This window comes from Aythya fuligula, chromosome 19, assembly GCF_009819795.1.
Source record: "Aythya fuligula isolate bAytFul2 chromosome 19, bAytFul2.pri, whole genome shotgun sequence".
Lineage (NCBI taxonomy): Eukaryota > Metazoa > Chordata > Aves > Anseriformes > Anatidae > Aythya > Aythya fuligula.
Window position 1 is genome coordinate 9,727,220 of NC_045577.1, and position 24,041 is coordinate 9,751,260.

Below are 24,041 nucleotides of genomic sequence, written 5' to 3' on the forward strand. Positions count from 1 at the left end.
CGCCTCTCCCTTCTCCACCACTTCCACCAGGCTTCCCCCTCCTGAGGGGACTGAAGGGAAAAAGTATAATTGCCAGCTTTGGGGGAAGCTAGCTCGTATTTTGGATCCCAGAATATTTTTAAGAGCTTGCTCTGTATTTTTTTCCCTACCAATATTATTTTTTTGCCTTTTTTTTTCTTTTTTAAACACACATTCCAATTTAGCTTATACAGTGCATGAGCTTCTCTCCTGCTGCTTTACTGACTACTGTAAACCCCGCCAGGCAGAGCTGTGCTGCCCGTCCTCCTCCGCTGCCCCCCTCCAGGTCCAACGCCACCACAGAGCAGAGCCAGACATTTCCTACGCCGCAGAACAGCCCAAGGACTTCAAACAGGCACCGGGAGGGGAGGAGGGACGGACGGACAGGACGTCAGGGGAGATCACGTTACGGCTGCTGGGGTCTCCTCTGTGAAGAGGGTTTGATTTCAAAACTCATTTAATTTACAGTAGTTGAAAAGAACCGGCTGAAAGTGGTAGTTAAGGGTTATAAATTCAAGATTTGCTTCCAAATCACTGACATTGCAGTTCGCTGCAGGAACATATGGTCCTCCGAGCCTCGAGAGCAGGGAGCGCACGCTGCCAGAGCCCCAACTCTTTGGGCTGAACCAAAAACAAGAGATTTCTCCCATTGCAGGGCAGTCACTGCGGTGCTTCCTTGACCTTTAGCAGCTCCAGGAGCAGGATGGGCAGAAGGAAAAATTTAAGGGGAAAAAGAGAAAAGCACAACAAAAAGCCGCACCAGGAATCCAGTCATCCATCCCTCCCCCAGCCATCCACAAACCAGCTGGCCATGACAGCGAAGCTCCTTAAATGTCCTTGTTTACCTGAACGGAATAGCTCCCTGCCATTGTACAAGCAGCACACGATCCAGAGATGGCACTGGGCAGAGGAGGTGGCTCCAGCACCCCCGTGCACACCCCACAGCAGGACCCGGCTCCTGTGCTGGAGGGGAGCGGTGGCCGCAGCCCTGGGAGCACAGGCAGCCCAGCTGGATCCTGCGCCCCCCCTGCCAGGCCTACAGGGAGACGTTTGGATAACAGTGGGGCTGACCAGCTGAAAATACATCCCATAGGAAAATCCAAAATCTTCTTGCAAAGTGGAGTGATCAAAAAATGAAGGTGAAGGGGGGGGAGATGAGCGTTGTTTTTTTCCCAGCGGTGACCACCACGGGTGGGCAAAGCAAGCGCCTGGGCTCAGGAGGACTCATGGTTATTTGGAAAGGCTGGCGGAGGCTGCTGATGTTGGAGTTAGAGGAACTTCAAAGTTGGTTCAACAGGGAAAGGGGAAATAAAAAAATATAAAATAAAATAAAAATAAAAGGCCCATTTTTAGGGCTATTAACCCTTACTGAAGGGCAGCATGGAAGTCCAGACCTGGGCTTGCTCTCCTCCCTCCAAAAAGTAGGTCAGGCTTTCCAGCACGGTTTTCCCAACGCTTTCAGAAGGCAGCAGCCAGCGGTATCGGAGCACGAGGCGCTTTGGGCAGTCGGTCAGGCAGCCTCTGGTGGCGTGGCTCCTCAGCATAGCGGCCACTTCCAGGCCTTCGCTCATCGCTTCTAGCGAGAAACCTTTCCTCATGGCTTCTTCCGATGCCCTTTCCTTCCACACGCTAGACAACAAACATGGAGCACGCTGCTGGTCTAAAGGAGGCAGGCTGGATGCTGCGAGGAGGCACCGCCGCCTGCCCACGGGCCCCCCACAGCCACGGATGCCGAGCCCCTCAGCGGGCCACCACCGCCATGCCCGGGGCTCTCCTCACGCAGCCTCGGAGCCGGGCGGCTGCCCCAGGCCCGCCCAGCACACCAGAGAGCATCTGCGTTTAACACAAACAGCAAAAAAATGCCAACATGGCAGGGCCAGGGGGCTGAATTTTAGCTAAATAAGCTGCAGGCCTGGGCCTCCTGCCATGAGACCAACCACGGACGTTTCATTTTAATCAGCTGCTTGGATTGCAAGCTACTACCAAAAGAAGGGGGGGAGGGGGAGGAGGGAACACCCAAAAATTTGTTTTTTCCTAGTAAAATAATATTTGTTCTTCCCACCAGCCTCAGCAGAGAGCTGTAGGCCTGGCTGGACCCAACGGAGGGCTGCCAGCCCCGATCCAGCAGCCAGGGTCCTCTCCTTCTCTCCTTCCCCTTGGAGCAGCCCGGAGACCCCAGCCTCCCTCCGCTCCTCTTGCCCACAGCTGCTGCAAGCAGGGAGGACTCCTGGTAGAACCAAAATTTCCAGAGACTTCATGCTTTTAAAATAAATAAATAAATAAATAAATAAAAAGCACCAACAAAATTAAAAAAAAAAAAAAAATGATACCCCCAAACAAGCCTCCCCACTCCAGAAGACAAATAAAAGACTGCTTGGACACAAAGCCCAAGCTTTCCCAGAGCCAGGTAATTCCAGATGTACGTGCAAGGCCATGGAACAGAACAAAGTCACAATCGTAACAACACAAAAGAGCACTCAAAGGCTGACAAGGCAGGCTCCAGGCTGCTCCCCAAACCGCCCCTGCGCCCTGCCCCACGTGGCTGCCTTCCTGCCGCGCTCCCTCCCTCGCACGGGGCAGGAAAAAAAAGAAAGAATTGACAAAAAATAATCCAGCCATGATTATCTGAACTGTCTTCCTCCTCTCCGAGGCTTCTCCTTTCCCACCTGGCGCCAGGCTGCCTGCGGCCACAACCGGAGGGAAGCTGCTATTTATGAGGCATGGGAGATGGACACTGCGAGCTACTGTACCTGCAGACATCTGTGGTCTTCTCCTGGGGAAGACTCAAAGAGTTGCATATTCCAGATCCTCATGAGCAGTGATTCAGTTTCTGCTCATGTGATAAAAGCTCCCTCTACAGAGTGAGCATGCCCAGAGGAGACCATTTCACTGCTCCCTCCAAGCTGCAGCCATTTCACAGAGAACCTGCAGGCTCCAGCGTCCATTGGAGCGGCGATCAGCCCGGGCATCCCGGGGACGCCCCGGTAATGCAGATCATCTGTCAACTTTCTGACAGGGTGCCAGGCCTCAAACTGATCGCTCGCCTGAAAAAAAAAAAGCCTTTTAAGCCCAGAATGTGTTCAGTTTCAGTGGCCTTCAAGAGTAGCCCTTGCCCACAAAAAAAAAGGGAAGGGGAGCAGGGATGGGGAGGGATGCGGTGTGGCTTGGGGACATCCCTGTGCTGATTTTGTTTTGCTTAATTGGGTGTCTGTCCTGCAAGGAGGGGGATGAAGGCACACGGGTTAAACTGGTTAAGTGTGCAGTGTCCAACTGCAAGTGAATTTGAGATGTGATCTGCTGAGCTGAAGGGGTGCTGGTTTCCACTGCGGGGATTTATAATACAACATGACCTGATACAACCAACCTTAAAAGCGTATCACAGGCACAATCATTAAAAAGAGAGGGGAAAACATAATGAAGTGATAGTGAGTGCACTGTGAGGTGCAGTAGCTCTGAGCTCAGCCTATGTCAAACCATATGATACAGCTGGCCCAGCCAGCTAGATAAAAGAAGGAAATTTTAGCTTCAAAATAAAAGTTGTTTGTCTCTGTTCCCCTGAACAATTAAGCACAAACTCTTGGCAACCTTCGTATCTGCTCCAGCTCCCGGTAAAACGTGCAGGAACATCTGCGAGCAGAGCTGGGCTGGGAGGGAGGCGAGCGCCCGGCCGGCCCTGGAGGGGAGGCAGTGCAGGGGGTGCCCGCGGCCCCCCGGGACCGCCCGGCAGGGGGAGGGCGGCCACGGCGAGGAGAGGAGGAAGAGGAAGCTCGGAAATGGGCTGTGGCACCTCCCGGCTGCTCTTGGCCAAAGCAAAGCAATTCCTCCATGAAATCGGAGCACAGAGGACAATTGTCTTTAAGGCTAAGTGCTAAAGTGAAGACGAGCTTGGTGTAGTGCCTTGCAGTGGGCTTGGGGGGGAGGGGGAAGAGGCTGCACAGTGGGAGGAAAAGCCACAGAAACCATGGAGAGGTTTCGAGAAGCCCAGTGATTTTATTTGCCTTGCACCTTGCATGAAAAGCAGGCATTCAAACCGATGCCTTCAGCATAAGCATGGAGCCATCGGCTGCTCTGCTCTACCCATCCCCTGCTCTGCTCTGCTGAGCATCGCCAGCGCGTCCTGCTGTTGCATTATCGCAGCCTGGAAGCATCAACAAGCCACGTTTTCCCCAGACCCAGCAGCTACTTCACCACCGTGTCCATGCACATTTGCAAAGCGGCAACAGTTAAAGCAGCAGAAGAGCTGCCCTGGGTCTGCCTCGGCTGCAGTGACACTGTTTTTCTCTCCACGCTCTGGAGAAGTTTCACTCCTAAACAGTTAAAACACACAAGGCTGAATTGAGATGACTGAAATTCATAGAGAATGAATATTCGGGATGACAGTACAAAGCAAGGATCTCTCACCCACTGGGTTTTTGTTTGATGTAAATTTTAAGTTTTAATATACATAAAATGAGATTTTGCTGGCCTTTCTATCAATCACTGAAAGGCAGAGAAGTAACTAATTTAAGACAACCTCAAAAAGCCCCAAACAGAAGCAGACTGGAGCTGTATTATCCACTGCATCGAGAGATTACTGTAGTTCAAACCAAAGATGGCTTTGTCGATGTGTCGCCCTTCCTTGCAGCATGAAATCACCAAGCTTTCATCAAAAACACAGAAACAGAAACAAAGATATTACTAAGTGCAAAGTCAGCGAGCTACCACCATCCACATCCCTTTGCAGAGAGGAAAGGAGGCCGGAGACCCACACTGCAGCGCTCGGTCCTCCTGCATGCCCAGCTCCCTGCTGCATCTCAGCGCTAGAGATGTTTTTAGTGCCGAGGTTAAAAATATACTGAGAGCAGAAGCGACCGGAGACACTTCTCACATCTCATGTTCATCCTTGAAAGTACTAAAGACATTTGAAAAAAATACATAAATAAAAAGGAAAAAGGAAGAGGCTCAGGCTAGTGCATATGCTTCAACAACCAACCCAAGCCAAACAAAGGATCCGCAGCACCCCAGCACCTCCTGTCCCAGCTCTATCTCCCCGTCTCGCAGAGGTCTGGGCTCCCTCCTAGCAAGTCCCTGCAGGACACACACCCTTCCTTCTGCCCTGCGACCATGGGTGGCATGTCGGGAGGCAGTTTAATGTTCAGGGACCGTATGCAGAAGCCCGCTGGACTGTGCTCCCCTCTCCTGGAAAATGAAATCCATCTCCAAAATGGCTGGGGAAGGGGGGTTGCTCACACAACAGCCCGCACCCCACAAAGCTTTCCCCTGTATTTACCCCAAGCAGTTCCCCCTTTATTTACTCCAGCAGTTTCCCCACCTAAGCATGCCCATGGGGGGCACAGCGCAGCCCTCCCCATTTCAAACCACATCCTACCAGGGACCAGAAAAATGCCCAGGATTCTGACGCTGAGCCTCCCTGGCCTTGGTTCTCCCATTCAAAGCTTGAAAATCCCTTTCAGAAATCTCACGTTTCCAAGAGGAAGGCAGCAGCACAACACAAAGGACACTGGGTTCCTCGGGGCTTTTGCTTAATTACACCATTACACACGGCATTTTCACAGCTCCCTTGCAGCGGAAACACAAGTGGGAGGCAAGGGGAGACGTTGCTTTTCTATAGGAAGAACAATATTTAGCTCCACAAAATGCAGGGGTTTCTCCTCATTTCCATCAGGCTCCTCTCTTGCTTCAGACCCTCCACTTGCTCAGATCCACAGCTCACTTTCAGCCGCCTCAGAAGCGATCCCATAAACACAACGAAACAAACCACCAGCACTCGAGGGGCTTTCAGTATAAGGAGCATTTCTGCTGGAATCCTGCTTTGCTTCTGCCTTGCTAAGGACCGCTCCTCAGCTCAGCCACAAGCTCTTAAAATGCCTCCTTGCCTCCCCAGTGATTATTTACAACATTTCCTTGTGAGAATGCCCATTCCCAAGACACAGCAAGCGTCCTCAGCATCCTGCAGGAGAGCTGAAATGCCCACATCCAGGCTCAGATAGCAGCTCTGAAGGAGCAGTCTCTCATTAATGCACACTTCTGGAATCACACTTTTCTCCACCTTTTGAAACCTTTTTTTTTTTTTTCCAAAAAAATATTTTCAAGCTATCTCCTTCCCTCCTGCTTTTAGTTTTAGAAATCTGGCTTTAGGTAATAAGAATCATTAAATGTTCCCTGGGACGCTGTGTTGAGTACATCACACACACCAAAAGGAGGAAAAAAAAGAGAAAAAAAAAAAAGATGCTGTTGCGACAGATGTTGAGATGTAAGCTCTCTGGAAGACGTTGCTATGTTTTGATAAGAGTATGCATCGAGTATTTCATTTATAGGGCAATCCTAGAACTTTATTTAGAAGCATATTGGCCAGACAGCTGTAATTCAGAGCATACTGTAGTCCTTACAGTTCCCAATTATAAACTCCTTCAGCTTTAACTTATAGTAACCACGGCTCCTTCTATTCTGGAAATGTGAAAACACCATCCCTCTCCTTCATTCAGCTCTGGCACACCAAGAGCTCCCACCACAAAAAAAACAGCCTTGCTCGAGAAGGGTACTGACCAGCATCCCTTGCACACCCCATCTCACCATTTCCTCAATGGACAAACAGTTTGTGGGGTTATTTTGGGGCCAGGAGGTGGGGTGGGAGCAGCACAAAGCCATCCTGCTTATTAGCAGTCTTCTGCCTGCTTTCCTGGCAGTGAAAATGGCCGCTCGCATTCAGCCTCGCCTGTGCTGCAACGCTCAGCTCAAACACCAGGGCTCGGTGCGGATCCTGCCCACCAGCCTCACGTGTTCAGCGGTTCCCTGTTCTTTGACCTCACACCTATTTTTTTTTTCAGCATTAGGGCATTCATGTGAAAACAGGAGAGCTCTTCATTGGGAGAGAATCGGTGCTTCATGGTGCTTTTCTCTCTCCCCAAAATCACAAATACCGCAGTCAATGGCTCCACAAGCAATCCCGCTGACATTACACGTTTCTGCAAGGAGCAGAAGGAGCAGATGAACTCTTTAAACACAAAGCTGCCTTCATGCAAATATCACTAGTTAAGAGCGGAGAAATAAAGCAAGCATGATGTGTGTACAGAATTGGCTCTGAAGAGGCTGCTTTTCAGCAGCTGCCATAAGGTGGCAGTGGGTCTTTAAGGCTACCTTACACCTTCCGCACAAGCACAATAGGAAATTATCACACCAGTGGTTTTCAGCATCTGAAACTGTTTAATCAAATTTCCTCATCAAGGGAGCCAGACCATACATGAACACTTGGGCCCAAGATCGTTTCAGTGCCAGAGTCACACGAGGAGAAAAAGCCACCGGGATCAATTTGGAAAAGCTGTAAATGCAGCCCCAAGCCGAGCCAAAGGAAACCAAAACCTTTTACTTTCAGTGTACAATTACAATGCCGTTTATTTTACATAAACACTTCTCTTTGTGCATTCATCCAACCACAAACAAGCCAGCATCCATTAAAAAATAGCGAAGCTTGCATCGCCGGGAAGCTGGGACTCAAGCTGGCTTTCTGCAGGGACTGCACAACCAACGCCTTCGAGCTCGGCACAGAGCTGCCCCATGGCCTGGGTCATGCAGAGGCTGCATCCTGCCCTGCCCCATCTCCTGCAGCTCAGAGAAGGCGGTGGAAGCGTTGGGAATGCCAGAAATGCAGAACTGGGCAGCAAGTATGCAAGGAACTTTAGGTAGCAAAGGGACTCATCATGCAGACTGCCCTAAGCGTGTGAGACCGTCACCTGGGACAGAGCAATAGCACAGAGACGTACGTGCTGCTCGTCAGCACATGCTGAACTGCGTGATGTAAAGCAGCAGGAGTAGCCCTGAAGAGCAAGCCAGCCTGCTCACAGCATGCAGGATGAAGACTGTAACCTCAGAGATTCCTGTTAATGAAAGTTAACCATGGAAAGTTTGCAACACCAAAGTGTTCCTGAGGCCCTGACGCATCAAGCCTTACCTTTAGAATCCCAGAATATCCTGAGTTGGAAGGGACCCACAAGGATCATCGAGTCCAAAGGGACCCACAAGGATCATTTACTCCACCTTTACTCAGACCTGACCGACGCCACCGTAGACACCCAACAGCACCTCCCGGGGGGGCAGAGGCAGCCAGCGCCTCCTGCCCCACACAAAGCCCCATTTCCCCTGCCCCTTGCTGACACAAGCCTGAGAGCCCACCCAAGTGTCCCAGTGTCACCATGGGGCCTGCTTGTGGGGCAAGAGGGGTCAACCCGCTCAGCAGCACGAAGCTGTCAGTGCCTTCCGTCTGCGAGAGCCAGCAAGCGCATGCACCCTGCACGAGCCCAGCCTCACACACAAGTTCCCATTCCTTCCCCAGCCTCGCCAACACATTGAACCCAGAAAGCAACGCATAGAAAAAATAATAATAATCATCATCATCATCCCAGCCAAAGGAATAGACACTCATATTCCTTCCTTCCCTTGCAAATCTGGAAGGGCCGATTTGGCAAGGTTTGTTTGCAACCCTTGGAATGTAAAACAAGAGCGAGGACGGGAGCTGGAGTTTGACATTCCTCCGCCCTCCCACGATCAGGGACGGACCTGGCCTCGGAGCACAGAGCAGGTCGGTGCCCTGCGAGGCCTCCCATTAATATCAATTAGCGCCTGAGCGGCGGGGCCGCGCTCGCACGCCTTCCAAGGGGAAGGCGCAGCCCAGCGGGTCCCCGCAGGCCTGGCTGCCAGCCCAGCCCCTCGGGGCACCACCCTGCTGGCCAGGCCCCTGCTTGATAGAGGCTTGAGGGCAGCCAAGCTCAGGGCTTTCAAATCCTCCCCGCTGATCCGCGGGAAGCAGCACGAAGCCGGGGGGTGGCAGTGGTTGGACTGTGCTGCGCCTGAATCGCTGCCCAGAGCCGCGCTCCCGGAGCCACCGTGGCCCCGGGCAGGGCAGGGGCACGCAGCCGCCCTACCTGGGCGCCGCGGCCGCGTCCTCCCGCGTCCCGACTGCAGGCCAATTCCTCCTCCAGCCACAAATCCATCTAGCTATCTCCCTCTATGGGTGCAGCTTCCACCCCGGAGCATGCTCAGTGCGGGCTGATCTTCAGCCATTTCAGAGCTTTGATGAAATGTGAGCGTGAGGAAGTGTCATTAGCAGAAGGGGGGAAAAAAATGGAAAAAGAAAGGGAAGGTGAGGGATTCGCGGGGATCCAGGAGCCCTTCTGCTCCCACCAGCCAGGCCAGGCTCTGGCTGCAGGGCTCGCAGGAGGAATGAGGCTGCGAGCATCTCGCTTCAGAACAAAGGCAAGGCAAGTCCTGGCTCAGGCAAGGCTTGTGCAAAAAGTAGTCATGCCTACAGACTCCAGAGCCAGCATATTTTTCACTCCGGGCCTTCCTCAAATTAGTGTTTTTCACAAAATACCATTAATATTCCCCCCTCCCCCAACAGGCTTCATCTGACACTTCCAGCTCGCAGTGCAAATAGCGCTTCCCATCCGGCTCACAGCTAAACCCGCAGCTCCCCGTCCCATGTAACCTGGACAATGTCAACTCCATTTACAAGATACTTAAAAAGCACGCAAGAAGAAGGGAGAAAAGCCAAGAGCACATACACATCATGCTGTGCTTTCCTAAGAACATGAGTTTTAAGAGGTTTGGTTTTAGCTAGCCAGCCCTGAAACTCCTCCATCGCTACGTTTTGTCTCTCTAGTACAACAGGAGTTTCACAGCAGAATATGTAGAGAATTTTTTTCCTCCTCTCCAGTCTTCCAAACAACAAAACACACAAAGACAAAAGATAGCTCCTGCAGAAGTAAAGCTTTGCAGGCCAGGGCAAAAAGTGGCCACTAATCCCACAGAGGTTTTAATGCGTGCCCCAACCCTCCTGTTGGGCCCACGCCAAAGCCAACTCGGGGTGTTCAAATCCGTGAATTGTCTGTGCACAATGCCGAGCGATCCTCGCTTCCTGCGCGCTCATGGCTAATATTCCAGGACGTATAGGGTCTGCTTCGGTGCCGCCGGTTTGCTGCTCCCGAGGAAGATCAACAAATAATAATCATCATCAAAAACTTAATCAACACCGCACTTCAGAAAAAATCATGGTGATAGATGAATGACCCAAAATTGGGCTCTTTGCCTGAACTATGCTTCCAAGGTAATCACAAAAATACTAAGAGATTCTGGAAAATGCAGTAAGCCAAGTCAAATATCTGATTTTCAGCAGTGCCCAGCACACTCATGTCAGATGCACTATGCAAACAGCTCTGCATTTTGTTCTCCCAGTTGAGAGAGATCTCTCTTCCCCGTTAAACTCCAGCTGAACACCAAGCTGGAGCTTTTCAGCAATTATTCACGATAGCGAAGTCCTGGCATTCACATTAGACTTCTGGATGCAAGGCAGCCTTCCACGCCAAGCGCTGGCAAGTTGCATTTTACAAAAACATTTTTAGAGCACAAAGCATTTGGTAAAGTGACCCAGGCTGAACCGCGGTAATTTGGAATGAAGCGTGAGCGCTTTGCTGCCCCCGGGCCCCCACCTCTGCTGCAGCATTTCAGCAAAGCACCAGGGCTCAGCCCTGCAGGAGCACTGGGTCCCTCGGCGCCCTTTCTCCAGGGCCACTCGTTAGGGACACCGCTTCCAGAGCAGGAACCCCGAGGTACCACACCGCGCACTAAGCCCAGACTGGCAAACCCTGCCGACAAATTCTATTCTCGTCCTCTCGCCTGCCTTTAAATTGGAGGTGGTTTAAAAATAATATTCCGACCATAGGATCCTGAGGCATGTCTGCTGAATCTAGCAGTGTTTGCATCTAGCACAGCTCAAGCATGTCAAGTTTGTTTCCTTGGAAACAAAGGCCAATTTGCAAGCATTGCTTTCCTCCTTCATTTTTTTCCCTTAAATATAATGAAGACATACCTGCAGCTGTTGTTGATACAAAGGAATTAAAGCTGATTCACATACCAACAAAGTTCATAAGAGAATTATTAATACATTTCACTAATGAACAATTGGCTCGCTGCACCAAGGGAAAACCACAGTTCATCGCTATTTAAAAATCCCCTTTTCCCTTCAATGGATGCACACTCAAGGCACGGCATTTATATTGTCTCCTTGGGGAGAGGGAGGAAAAGAAAGGAAAGCCAGATTCATTTGCTTACCCTAGGCTAGGTACACGGGTTCCAGCGGAGGAACAATCTAAGAGGGAAATCCTGTATTGCTCCTAACACCACTCCGAAAGCTGCACCAGCAGTGCTCAGAGCACACCTGCCTAACACAGGCTGAGGAGCCAGCACAAGCTCAGTAAAAAGGAAAGCAGTAACATCTCCGAGATGTGTTCGGCCAGTTTTAAGCCCAACTTTTTCTCGGCAAGGGCATGCATTAGGGCTTAAGTGGGGAGTCAGCCTTTCCTTGCAGCCGTAACTCTTCTCCCAGACAGAACCTGCCCACATAGGAGCAGGTCCTCACGCTGAAGGCAGTAAATCCTGCGGCGATGACACAACCTCTGTGTGGGCAAGAAGGGAGGGAGGACAAAAAGTGTCAGAGCTGCGCTATCCACAGCCTGCTTTGCAAAGGCACCTGCACCTTGCAGAGCCTTCATCGGGCATCACAAGTGCTCAGCACCTTTCAAAAACCTGTCAGATAAAGAGGACAACAAATAAACGTATGCTGTCCCAAATAAACACGCTGTCCCAGAGGCTGACCCAGCACAGAGCTCGTTTCCCAGCACGCCTGGGCTCCAGCTGCAGTCTCAGTTTGGTTACCCAAATGTCTGAGGGAGCAGAGCCTGGCTCTTCTCTTGCTGGCATCAGCAACACCACATCAGAGAAAGCCAATGGAGCTGCTGGTGGAGCAGGAGCAGACTCCTTCCCCCACATAAAGGGCAAAGCTTCACAATTCCCTGCCCCTGGAGGCCCAGTTTCACCACCAGAGCCATCAGCACCCAGCACCAACCCCAGATGCCCCAGTCCTTCTGAAGGTCAGGGCTCGGACTCCAACGCTCCCCGTCCTCCAAGGAGGCTCCAAGCTTGCAAATGGCTCTTCACTGATAGAGCAACCTGGGTAGGACCAAGCACTGCCCTCAGCCGTAGACAAAAAGCACCAAAACCTACCTCCACAATGTCAGGTGGAACTGCTCCAAGTGCCTCACCCTAGAGCTTGAGAGCCGAACCCCCACTACCCTGCCCTTCAGTGCGGATGAGCAGCGCCCAGCAGCAGCAACACGCTGCCATCCCTGCTGCGATCCAGCCATCCTGGAAGCAAATCCCCCACTCTGCGAATGGGAGCACCCTACACCGAGTGTAGGTAGGTATTAAAATGACTTAGTTTTATCCCAACCCATGCCCAGTCTTGGAGTTTGGACACTGCTGTAGCCACCATGAATTCTGGGGGAAGAGCAAGAAAATAATCTAGCTCTTCCCAATCAAAAGCATATAGTGAAAAAAGCACCTAAACACCGTCATGTAATAAAGAACCAGGCAGATGCACTGTGATATGCTTAAATATATTGCAACAATAGAAATAGTTATGGCTTCTTTCTAAAGGAATTCCTAACAAGAGACGTGAGTAGCAGATAACATTCATGTCTCCATTTCACAGATGGAAAAACTGAGGCTTGGAAATTAACTGCTAAAAGTTTCTGGAGTGGCCCTACAGACATGTGTGGGACAGAGCAACGTGGGAAAGGTGACCTGGAGCTGAAGTCCTGCTCTGCTGCTCTCCTGCCGAGTCGCATCGGGTGCCTGAGCTGGGGCAAGATCCAAAGGAGGCACTGGGACAGGCAGTTTGGGACAGCTTCACCTTGCAGCTCAGTGAAATTCACGCATTTTAAGCTCCTTTGAAAATCTCATCCTCTATTATTTAAATTAATAAATTAAAATTAATTAAAACAAAATGTATCAATATAATAACAAATGTCTCAGTATTTTCTCCCTCTGTATCGGATTCCCTGTAACTAGTATGTTTTTGGAGGGGAGGGGAAATATTCATCCCAGACAGCAAGCTTTCAACCCCGAGAAGCTCTCCATGCCCACTGCTGAGCTCTGAAGCAGGAGGGTGCCATGGGGGTGACTCTGTGACAGCAGGACACAGCCCAGACTCACGCAGGAGGGAGGTCAGACCCGAACTGAGCAAGGGGAGCAGTAAATTCAGATTCGTCACTTCACAGAAATTTCCTGTCGGGTAAGTGGGTGCACGTCAAAGCATCCGAGGCAAGGACAAGGAGCTCACTTAGATTTTTTTTTTTCATGCAGATGTGTTCAACACCTGGCAAACGTTTAGGTGACAATATTGTGTGGAACCCAACGCCAACATGGATACAGGACGAGGGTACACCACACCACCTACTAGCAAACTTAAGACTTGCTTCCCTTCCCTCCTCTTCCCCTCCAGCCTGGCAGGCGCTGCCGTGCTGCTCGCACACATCCGAGGGCACGCAGCCAGCGCCTGGGGCCCCACGTATTCCTGGAGATTTCTGAACACGGATTTAAATTTGGGAAGATAGTCACAGGATTTATTTTAATGCTCAAATCATTAAACCATCCTCTTTGATTGGGTTCCCAGAGCTGCACTGATAAAGACTTGCTGTATTACAGCAGACACACGCGAGGCTGAGACTCAAAGCTCAGCTCGAAGACTGATGAGCTCGCTCTGATACTTTCCCACATGAAAGCTTTGTAGAAAGAGCAAATTTCAAATCAAGAACCGCTCACTGATCTCGGGTGGCCAGCTTGGACAGCGCCTTTCAAGCCTGCATCTCCTACAGCAAGGTGCAGCAGTCGGTGCACTTGACAATAAAGCACCAGCTTCACATCAAAAATTAAATCACTATTACAAAAAAAATAAAAAAAAAAAAAAAAGCCTTCCTTCCAATTCTCCCACCTTTTCCCTCCATGTGTATCATGCTTACTTGCCTCTCAAGGAGGCACAACTGTGTTAGCATTTTAAATTAAAGTGTTCAGAACACAGCAGAGCACTGGAAGAAAAGCACCCGCACCAGACACTGCAGTGATGCAACCAGCTCGCAGAGCCCCGAGCCAGAGGAAAGCTGAAGGCTGCAAAAGGGCTGCAGCCCAGCCCCTGCCTGCCTGCTCTTGGCCACTGCAGCCAAAATGTTCTGGAGGCAAAGCAGAAGGCAGGAGGCTACTGGGGGGAACTTTCGCACACTTTTATTATAGGGGGAAGGGCTTCAGCGCTGCCCCTGCTCTGCACAGAGCTCAGACTCTGCCTTCTGCTGTGCGCTCTGCATCCAAAGCCCTGCAGACCCCTGGAAGCTTCTCCTCCACTCTCGTGTCCCGGAGAAGAGGCAAGCAGAAGTGCTGCAGCTCTGGTTTGGCAGCACACCTAAAAATAGTGCACAGGCAACAGGAGAAGACAAATCCTGAGGTTTTTCCCTTGAGACAGGAAGCCAAACATCGGCCGTCGGCAGCCGCCTGCTCACTCTCAGGCCTCAGTGAAACAAACTCAAGGATGGCCGAGCTCAGCCGGCTCCTCCAGCGCTCTGCCCAACATTTTCTCTGCAGCATCGGCCCTGCTGCTGGCCCCAGGCACTGCACCCACACAGCTCCTTCCCCTCTGCCTCTGGAAGACTCGGCCCTGGGTGAAGGCTGTGCCAGCTGAGATGGCCACAACAGGACCATCCCCTGGGTGTTGCCATCATCACGGCAATATTTTTGGGATTCCCCTTTCATGATGTACCTCAGATATCGGTGTGAGAATCTGCATGGGGATATTCACAGGCCAAGCCGCTGGCATGCCTGCAGCACCGCTGTTTTTTCCTTTTTCTAAATCCTTCTGTAGAAGGAGCAAAGGACCAGTTGTAAAGCACCGCGAGACACTTGCCATTTCAAACCGTATTTAACACCCTTCTCCCTCTCTGCAGTGAGCAGAGCCTTGCAGAATTCCTGCAGTGCCCCACGCATCCCCCTCCCCACCGAAATGCACACGTTCCCAAGGAGGATGAACGGACGCCATAAAGCAAAGTTTAACTTTAAACTATAAAAATGCGAAACAGGCTGCACCCATTGCGATACACGGACAAAAGGAAGAGAAACATGGTTCATAAAAACCACAATTAATGCAAATTCTCCTGCAGCAGTGTAGCTCATGGACCAGCCCATGGATACACACCAGGCTGGAGCGCTCACACAGCAAGGAAACCTGCGGGGAGGGATGTGAGCACGTGGGAGCTCCTGCACGGGTGTAAGCAACAGAGGGAGGACACTGACACCCATATTGGACACCGATGTGTGTATAAAGTGACTGATCCCAGTAGCCTGAGGGATCCCTTTATTTCTGTCAGGTACTCACTCCTCATTTCTGATCCCTGTAACGCTGCCCTGTGCTGTCAGTTAACTTCAGCCATCAGACTTCATTTAACCATCCGACTCCTCGGGAAGGAGGATGGTTGCTGCCGTTGTTTTGTTTCACAAGGGCTATGCCCCAGTGGCTCCTGCCCCAGTGATTTGTGCAGCTGCACTACAGCTGCTTGCAGAACTGCGGCCATCTCAGCCTGCATCCCACCATAAAAACTCACTAAGTGTTTTGTCCCATAAATATAATGCACTGCTAGAGATGAAAACCGAGCTTTTTGGGAAGAAGCAAGCTCCGCTGAGCTCACGCCTTCAGAATGGCGATGTCTGCTGGTGCCACAATTCATTCTTCTCTCTGTGTGTAGTTAATTAAGTGCAGCATCTGCCTGAGCTGCAAAAGCCAATGCGCTTCTGTATAATAGGGCTACCTGAAAGTAGGTTGCACGGAGGTTGAAATTCTATCACCTTGTAAGCGTACAAAATACCAAGTTGACTTCAATTAGCCAAATAAAAACATGCTTTGCCTCCGCCAGGCTGCAGGAGCAGCCACTCACCTGGCTGCCAGCACAGCACTTTTGGCATCATGGACAGCGCGCAACTGCAGCACAGCCACAGACGTGTCAGGGCCGTACCTTGGGAAATGCAACCAACACGAGGTTTTTGTTCATTATCTGTGTTCAGCTGAGCTACCTTCTCTTCCCAGTTACCCATCATGATCTGGAGGCTTGGGGGATTTTTTTAATCATTTTTTAAACACCAGCATAAAGGACAATTAAAGCAAATATTCTGCAACCTGCCACAGATCAGTACTTGCCTCTGAATCCCTCATTTTGTTTGCCATCTTCAACCGCTTTCCATCTTCCTGCCTACATATTGAGGTGTCTTTCCTCCAGTTTACTTTGGGATCAGGGATGTTTCTGTTTGCAGCTGTTCACAAACACACTTGCCCATGTCTGCATGTTTCAAAGTTTCATTGTCTGTGTCATTTTTTTTTCCTTCTGTTTTGAACTCTCTTTCCCTATTTATAATTCCCATTTTCAATTTCTCCTGCGTTTCTGATCCCACTACATTTGTCCATCCCACTGCTCCCATCCTAGTCCTCCTGCTATCCTCTCAAGGTAGGCTGCACAACATCAGCCTTGTGCTTACCTCTGCTGAGGTTAATCTGTGCTATGGGGTCCCTACAGCAAAGCCAAGAGAGGGACAGGATGCACGAGCAGGATGCACGCAGGATGCGTGAGCAAGCAGTGGTCAAGCAGCCAGATGTCCTCCCAAGGACCTCGTCAAGGCCAGGACCTCTGTCAGGCTCTGAGGGCACAGCCAGGAGGTGGCCAAGGAACAGGTTGATGCTCATTTCTCTTCCGACTCTGGAGCTCTGCCTCCCCTCGCCAGCAGGCCTATTGGCTTTTCAGGGAAAGTTTATGGTGACAGCCTCCACTACGTTACATCTTATAGTGCCACTTGCTTTCTTCCACCACGAATCATTAACAATCCCCATTTATCATCACACAATTATTATTCTCTACATTAAAATAATTAAGAAAATTGCACTAAGCTTCAGGTTTTAAGAGAGATGAACTATCCAACAGAGAAGTATGCACTTTTTCTTCCTTTTTAGCAGATGAAGTAAAGCATGTCTGACTTTTGAGCCCACCAAGCTGCCGTTCTGCCTTTTTTACATCTCATGCTAAGAGGCGATGCACTCCGGAGCCACAGCAGCACGATCCTGCGGCCTACTGCTTTGCAGTGAGGTATGCCTTTAATACAGCACAATTAAAAAGGCTTCAGAACATTTTTAACCTTAAATTATAAAAAAAAAAGGCTAAAATACCAAACAACTTAACAAAATGTGTCAAATTTAAAACCGAGTAGTCCCCAGCTGCCTAGCAATGATGCCTTCCACCTGCTACACAACACGAATGTATTCCCCAGTGCCACGGTGCCTTTGCCCATCACACAGCAGCAAAGCCCTGCCAAAGTAAAGCACAAGGGGCCTGGCCTCGCCACGAGGCAATGAAGAATTAGGAGAAATAAATAACCACAAGCAAGATGGCATGCCAAGGCAAACCCCAGCCTCCCCTGCACCCCAAGGAGGCTCTAAGGGATCAACATTGTCATCGCGTGTCCGGGACACGCATGGCTCCTTGGTGGAGCAAGAAGAGTAGGGATGGGTTTTAAGTGCTCTCGATCATCCCTCAGAAATAAAATTAAAAAAAAATAATAAAAATTACTCATTGAGCTATTAGAATGTGCAAACATTTTGCCTCGTGTTCCGACTGCCACATTTAATATTTCGAGCAACATCCAGGCCAATATTGTTGCTTAATTTAACATAACTGGATCCTGAATGCATTTCTAACAGATTAAACCACAGAAATATCCACATGTTTTAATGAGGATTTGGCACTCCTCAGAGCCAAACAGATTTTAGCAATATTTTTGGACTACAAATTCTTTCATAAGAAAAGAAAGCCCACTGGTAATGTATCTGCATTCCCTACATTTCAAGTTTTTGGGAATTTAAGTGCAAATTGGAAAACCTAAATATTTAGTGCCATTCTAATTCAAGCAACATCTGGACAATTTTCTTCGCCTTGTAAAAGATTCCAGCCAGCCCCGCGGAGGCTCGGCGCATGGCGCTCATGCAGAATGGCTCCTTCTCCACTCGCATGCCTCAGTCAGATCCTGTAGTTTCTATGCCAACGAGCATTTGTAACTCTTTAAAAAGCACATTTGGAAGTGGGGGGAGAAGGAAGATTTAAAATGTGATAAAGATTTTTTGTTTGGGGCGGGGTTTTTTTTTGGTTTGTTTTGTTCCCTCTGCCCCATTTAATTTTTTTTTTAATTTTTTTTTGAGGAAACCTCAACAAGGCCCAATAACCACCACCTCTCCAGTCTTCAAAAGAAAGCAGTGACTCAGTAAAAGAAGCAGAAAGTTTGTTCAGTTAATCCAACACATAAATATATACATATAAATAGACACATATATTTATATGTGTGTATATATATACACATATATATATTTATAGAGATTTCTCTCCAGGAAGAATCAATGCCAGCCATCCACCAGCACCTCTCCCACCAGCAGCTCCATGGTCCCAGCCCCAGCCCCACCACGATAACCGAGCACAGCCAGACGAACCCGTGGCCCCATCCCTGCCGCAGCCAGCAGGGCTCACACCAGTCTCCCACTCCCAAGGAAAAGCAGCAGAGACCAGCAGCAGGCCCAAGCCATCACCCCAAAGCCCACGGGCTGAGCTTTCACCAGGTGTTGTGCACCACCTCCCCTGCTCCCCACCCCTGCCCTCGCAGCTGGCTCCAATTTCGGAGTTAACGCTTGAGCTGGGCGCCGGGGCGCTTGAGGTGCACAGAGACAAAACCACGGCCGTGAGACAGCAAAGTAAAACATCTGAAGCAGACAATATGGCCTCGCTTGTACCTTTCCTTTTGTGTTTGTCCTTGCACACAGACACGGTCTCCCAAACATGTGGCCACAAACTCCTCTCCCACCTGCAGCTCAGGCCCGGCAGCCCCAGAGGACGGCAGGCCGGTTGGCGCATGGCTGCTCCCTGTGCCAACCGTTTGTTCCCCGGCCCAGTGTTAGCGACCGTATCTCTGAGCTCCCTCACTCCACCCTGTGCACATCTGACACAGGGCCTGATGCTCTGGGCTGTGAGGATGGCAAGGCTGCTGACAGAGCCATGGAATCATTCACGATATAAAGGCCTTTCAGGATCACCATGCCCAACCACCAGCCTGACCCACCCGTCCCATCACTGGGCCATGTCTGTTGGTGACACCTTCACATCCCTTAAATACCTCACAGGGTGGGGACTCCACCACTGCCCCATGAAGCCTGCTCGGGTGCTCAACCACCCTCTCCATGAAGGAACTCTTCCCAATGACCAATCTAAACCTCCCTGGTGCAACTTAAGACCATTTCCTCACACCCTATGACTTATCACATGAGAAGAGACCAGCACCCTCCCTCCCCACCGTGACCTCCTTTCAGGTGGATCATGTCCTGGAGGAACATGAAAGGACTCTTGCCACTGATGCCACACAACACTCAGTCCCAACCACAGGACCACGAGAAGACGATCTCAAGGACCTGCATATGGCAAACTTCTCATCCTTCAGCTAGCCTGGGGGCATGCAGAGGGAAGCCTTGGGCACCCTCTGCCCACACAGAGGGGAGGCTCCGTCTGGGTGTTAGGAAAAGGTTCTGCACCAAGAGGTGGTCGGGCACTCGGACAGGCTGCCCAGGGATGAGGTCATGGCACCGAGCCTGCTGGAGTTCAAGGAGTATTTGGACAAGGCTCCAAGACATTGGGTCTGGGTTTTGGGTGGTCCTGAGTGGAGCCAGGGGTTGGACTTGATGGTCCTTGTGGGTCCCTTCCAACTCGGGCCATTCTGTGACTCTGTGAAATCATTCACACACTGATCCTCTGGCAGGGCACCAGCTCATCCCCTCCATGAGTGCTGCAGAGCAACACGCAGCCACTGGCAGCAATAACCAGCAGGATGACAGGAGAGGTTACGTCCAAAAAACGCTTCTCAGTTAGAACAGGCTGATGGGTTATCAGCTCTCACACACTGACTGGCACACGTTGACTGGCCTTGAGAACGAGTGAGGTGCCACGCAGAACAAAGCCCTGAACGCCTGTTTGTGCTGCCCTTCGGCGTGCTGCCCAGCCAGTTCCTATCCTCTCACCGCCCTTGCCAACGAGCATGCAGCCTCTGCCATTTCACAGCCCTCCTGACAGAAACACCAGCAAGCACGGGGCTCTTTTACACAAAACTCACATGACTGGAGTTGAGACTCTTCCTTCACACCGTGCATACACAGCGAACGCTGCCTGCAGAACAGGACTGTAGCTGGTCAGTGATTTACATCCACTGCAGCAAGCTAGATGGAAACCTGGGGCTGCACGAGCTGGACGTGCTGCTCCATTGGCGACTTTAGCAACGGATCCCAAAATGCCGAAATGAACAGCAGCTTTCTATGGAAAGGAGATGGCCACCCACGTTCTGTATCTGGGATGACTTCTTCCATGCCATGCACAATGACCCAAGCACGCTGTCAGCAATCAATAGTCATCCCCATCAACTTAAGACTAAAGAGAAGGGGCTGGTTTTCTGCTGCAGTCCTCTGGGACTTCTGCACAGAAAGCAGACGGGTCACTGGTGTGTGAGCACGGAGAGTGATCCTGAATCAGTCCATGTCAAAATCAAAGTCAGTTGGGAGTGGCGTTAATCACACACACACACACAGAATTTCTAGGTTGGAAGAGACCTCAAGATCATCAAGTCCAACCTCCGACCTAACACTAACAGTCCTCCACTATAATGAATTCCCCTGCCAGGTTTGTGATGGTAAAAGGCAAACAGAAGATTGGGGTGGGCAAGGCACAGCAGGTGAACCTTCAGGAGCATACCCACATGCCCAGTCTGGTGGTCCCCAAGCTCGCCCTGTGGCCAAGAGGCTCCCTCCCTCCCCACTGCTAAGGCTGGGAGCTGAGCATCACCACATCCCACCGCCCTCCAGCTGGGTGCCACACAAAGATCACAAACATAACAAACTCCTACCCTGCTCTCCTCCGTGACGGATCACACTCTGCTCCTTTGGAGCAATTTCACATAAGGGAAGAGGCAAACATGACAGATGTGAGGAATTTATGCTGTACGGTTTCTCGTGTTGGAACAGCCCTGAAACTGTCCCTAGTTCCTGTGTTGAGCTGAGGAAAGGCAGGGCCACGCTCAGGTCTGGTGCCAGCCCCTGGTCCCCACCTCTGCTGTGCCTTGGGAGGACAACAAAGGGGACATCACGGCAGGGCAACAACCCCTCCCTGTCACACCAGATGTTAAAGCACTTTGTGCCTTCTCTTCACCTGCCCCCAGCATGATTGCCCATCGATCCCCAAGCCAACACTTTTAGCTGTTTCCCGAAGCCAAGGAGCCAGCTGGAGGGCAGCCTCAGTGCCCTCCTCACTCTGGTCCAAGCCCGGGCTGTGCCAGGGCCGTGCCACCACCTCTGCCCACGAGGGCATGGATGCACGGCTGGGAGAAAAAAATAAATGTGCCAGGAGATAAAATATGAAATTCCCTTCCTCAACCAACGCACCCACAAAAGCTCTAATTTAGCTCTCGGGTGCATCACTGCGTATTCCATCACTTCTGAGCCTTTTAAGGAAGCGCTCCGGCATCTTCCCGAATTAACCAGGTAACGCTCTGCGGTCAGACAAAGTTAAAAATAACCAAGAGTGGGGGCTCAGCGAAAAGCTCCTGCAGGGAAAACCTTGTCCCATCATGGCTGCAAGGAAACAGGCCCTTGACCATCCACGGGCACTGAAAGGCAGCGAAGCCACCTCCTCGGCAAACGCACAGCAAAACCCAAGGACAATGCTCCCCATTAATGCCGGATAATTATAGGGCTTCAATTGCAGGCAGTCCATATTGCAAGCAAAATCCTACATAAGACTTGCACTATCTACCACAGCAGGCCTGACCCCATTTTTATATGCAGGAGAAAAAAAAAAAAAAGAAAAAAAAACTCATAATCCTACAGAACACAGAGCAAATAGCACTCTCTGGGACTACTTGAATACCACCCTATTAAAATACAAACATGTTCCTACAGTAGCTCACTGATTTTAAATATTCACCATCTTTTCATTTCAGGTTTTAAGCACTTTGCCTGGCAACTGTCTGAAGGGCAAATCATTATGGAAATAGGAAGACAATTAATTTTCTTTTATTCTGGAAGAGGATTATTGGAATAAATAAAATAATCAGCTTAGACAAAAACACAGTTCGCAACTTATGAAAAACAGAGGACTTTTTTTTTCCATTCTTATTTCCAAAGGAAAGATGTTCTTGGATGGAGTTTGCAAGGCAAGAGCAGAAGTTTTGGAACTCAATAACCTTGGACTGCTAACTCACAACCCCCTGCGTGCCATCAACAGGAGGAAGGCTGTCATCTCAGACACTCTCAGAGCCACTTTTTTTTTTTTTTTTTTTTATTTCTGCTGTTATTTAGCAACTTCAAACGCCAGAAAAAAAAAAGAAAAAAGATGCCAAAGCCACTCCTCCTTTTACACAGGTATAGGAGCCCCCAGCTAGAGCAGCCCTAAGCCAAGTGGGAAAGGCTTCACAGCAGCATCACACCAACACCTGCAGCCACAGACAGTGGCAACAGCATTTTAGGGTCCCCTCCCATCCATGCCTCGGCACCCAGTAAATCCACATCAAGTCCATTGAAATTAATGGATTGATTGGGATTTCAGACACTGAAGGGGGTATTAGAAGGGGTTTCAAAATCAAGCAGGGGAGGGCTGTATGCTAATGTACTGCTTGCAGATGAGTTCCAAGGAGAGAGGTCTCATCAGTGCTGCTATCTGATGGCAGCTCAGCATCACCACTAACATGGCTGAAGGAGGATCAGATACCCCGTGACCTGCATGTGTGCCTGCAGACATGAATTAAGTCAGAGATAATGCATTTAACTCCAAAACCCAGAGGTAGAAATGAATAAGAGGACAAGGCAGCCTTCAGGTGCATGTTAGCATGAGATGCGGCTGTTATTCACTGAGAAATGTTGGGATACCTGGTAAGAAGCGTACCGTTGTTTCTGAAAGACTTCTCCAGTAGGCAGTGTGAGGTATAAAAATAGTGTGGAACCTTTGGTTCAAGGTTGCTACAGCCTCGAAGAAGATAGAGAGGTAATTGATGGAGGCACAGATTCCTGGGAACACTAAGGACTGTAAAAGTACTGAGAAATCAAATTGATGATCTGGAAAATAAGACAAGATTAAGAACGATCAGGTTAGTGGGGGCTCCTGAAGGAGCAGACGCAGGAAAAAGCAGACTCGTGGCTCGCAGAGGATTGTGGAGGAGGTTAGGGATGAATAACTTCTGATGTCGGCTGCACATCCCGGTGAGCCGGGTCCCCAGCCGGGACCAGCAAGCAGCGCTGCACGCTGCTGGTGAATGGGCTGCCTCACGCCTTGCACAAATCCAAGCCTGGATCCAGGCTCCCAGCACTGTGCCCCCACTCCCTGGCTTTCTAAAGCAGCCTCTGCACAGCCCCAGGTGCCCACGGGCACGTGGCAGCAGCTGGAGAAGGCAGCAGCTGGATGAGCTCCTGCAGGCACCAGCACCGCAGGGCGCAGCCCTCTCCTCTGTTTGATTTTTAGCTGCAAGCCGCCGCGGCAGCAAGTAGGTCACGGGCAAGACAGCGCTCAAAGCATCACCTGCTGTTCACTTCCTCTTCTTTTAGGAGCCACTGAGGCGCTTCTGTCCCTGCACTGCCACCCTTGGGACCCGGCACGGCCCCGCTGTCCCTCCCGTCCTCTCCTCCTCTGGCTGTGGCAGCGCATTGCGGGGCTGCCTCCCTGCCCCGCTGCCCCCCGTATCTCCTGGCCGCCGGGCACACAGCGCTACAGCAGGGTTTTCACTGCAGACCATGTTTTTCCAAGCATAACACAGAAGTCGTAAGTGTGTTGTGTTGCTCCTCCAGCACTTTGAAGCCTGAACACATGCCTTCTGCGCTGATCAATTCATTAAGCTTCATCCACCATGGGAATGGGGTTATTCTACTAATTTCACAGCCAGGTTAAGAAACGCTGCTCCTTCCCCTGAGCCCGCCACTTCACTTACAACACCCCCCGGGGATAAAGGGATGGGAATCCTCTGTTCCCAGCCGTGCAGGTCCCTTCTCCAGGCTGGGAGGGCCCCAGCAGCTTCCCAGGCAGAGATCTCTATGCAAGGCG

The 24,041-nt window shown here is 50.6% G+C and overlaps 1 protein-coding gene across 10 annotated transcripts in view; it reads right to left on the reverse strand.

The window, feature by feature from the left end:
- EHMT1 (euchromatic histone lysine methyltransferase 1) overlaps nucleotides 1-24,041 on the reverse strand; it is a 112,899-nt gene that overhangs the window by 67,251 nt on the left and 21,607 nt on the right. For 5 of the 10 annotated variants that reach the window (XM_032200122.1, XM_032200116.1, XM_032200123.1 and 2 more), the window contains exon 1: nucleotides 2,769-2,840. The exons of 4 other annotated variants lie outside the window; for them this stretch is intronic. In XM_032200122.1, the coding sequence (XP_032056013.1) occupies nucleotides 2,769-2,831 (63 nt within the window). In that variant the 5' untranslated portion in view covers nucleotides 2,832-2,840. Of the gene's footprint in view, nucleotides 1-2,768; nucleotides 2,841-8,936; nucleotides 8,966-24,041 lie in introns of those variants that run through there. One more of the 10 variants, XM_032200126.1, reaches the window with a different exon arrangement.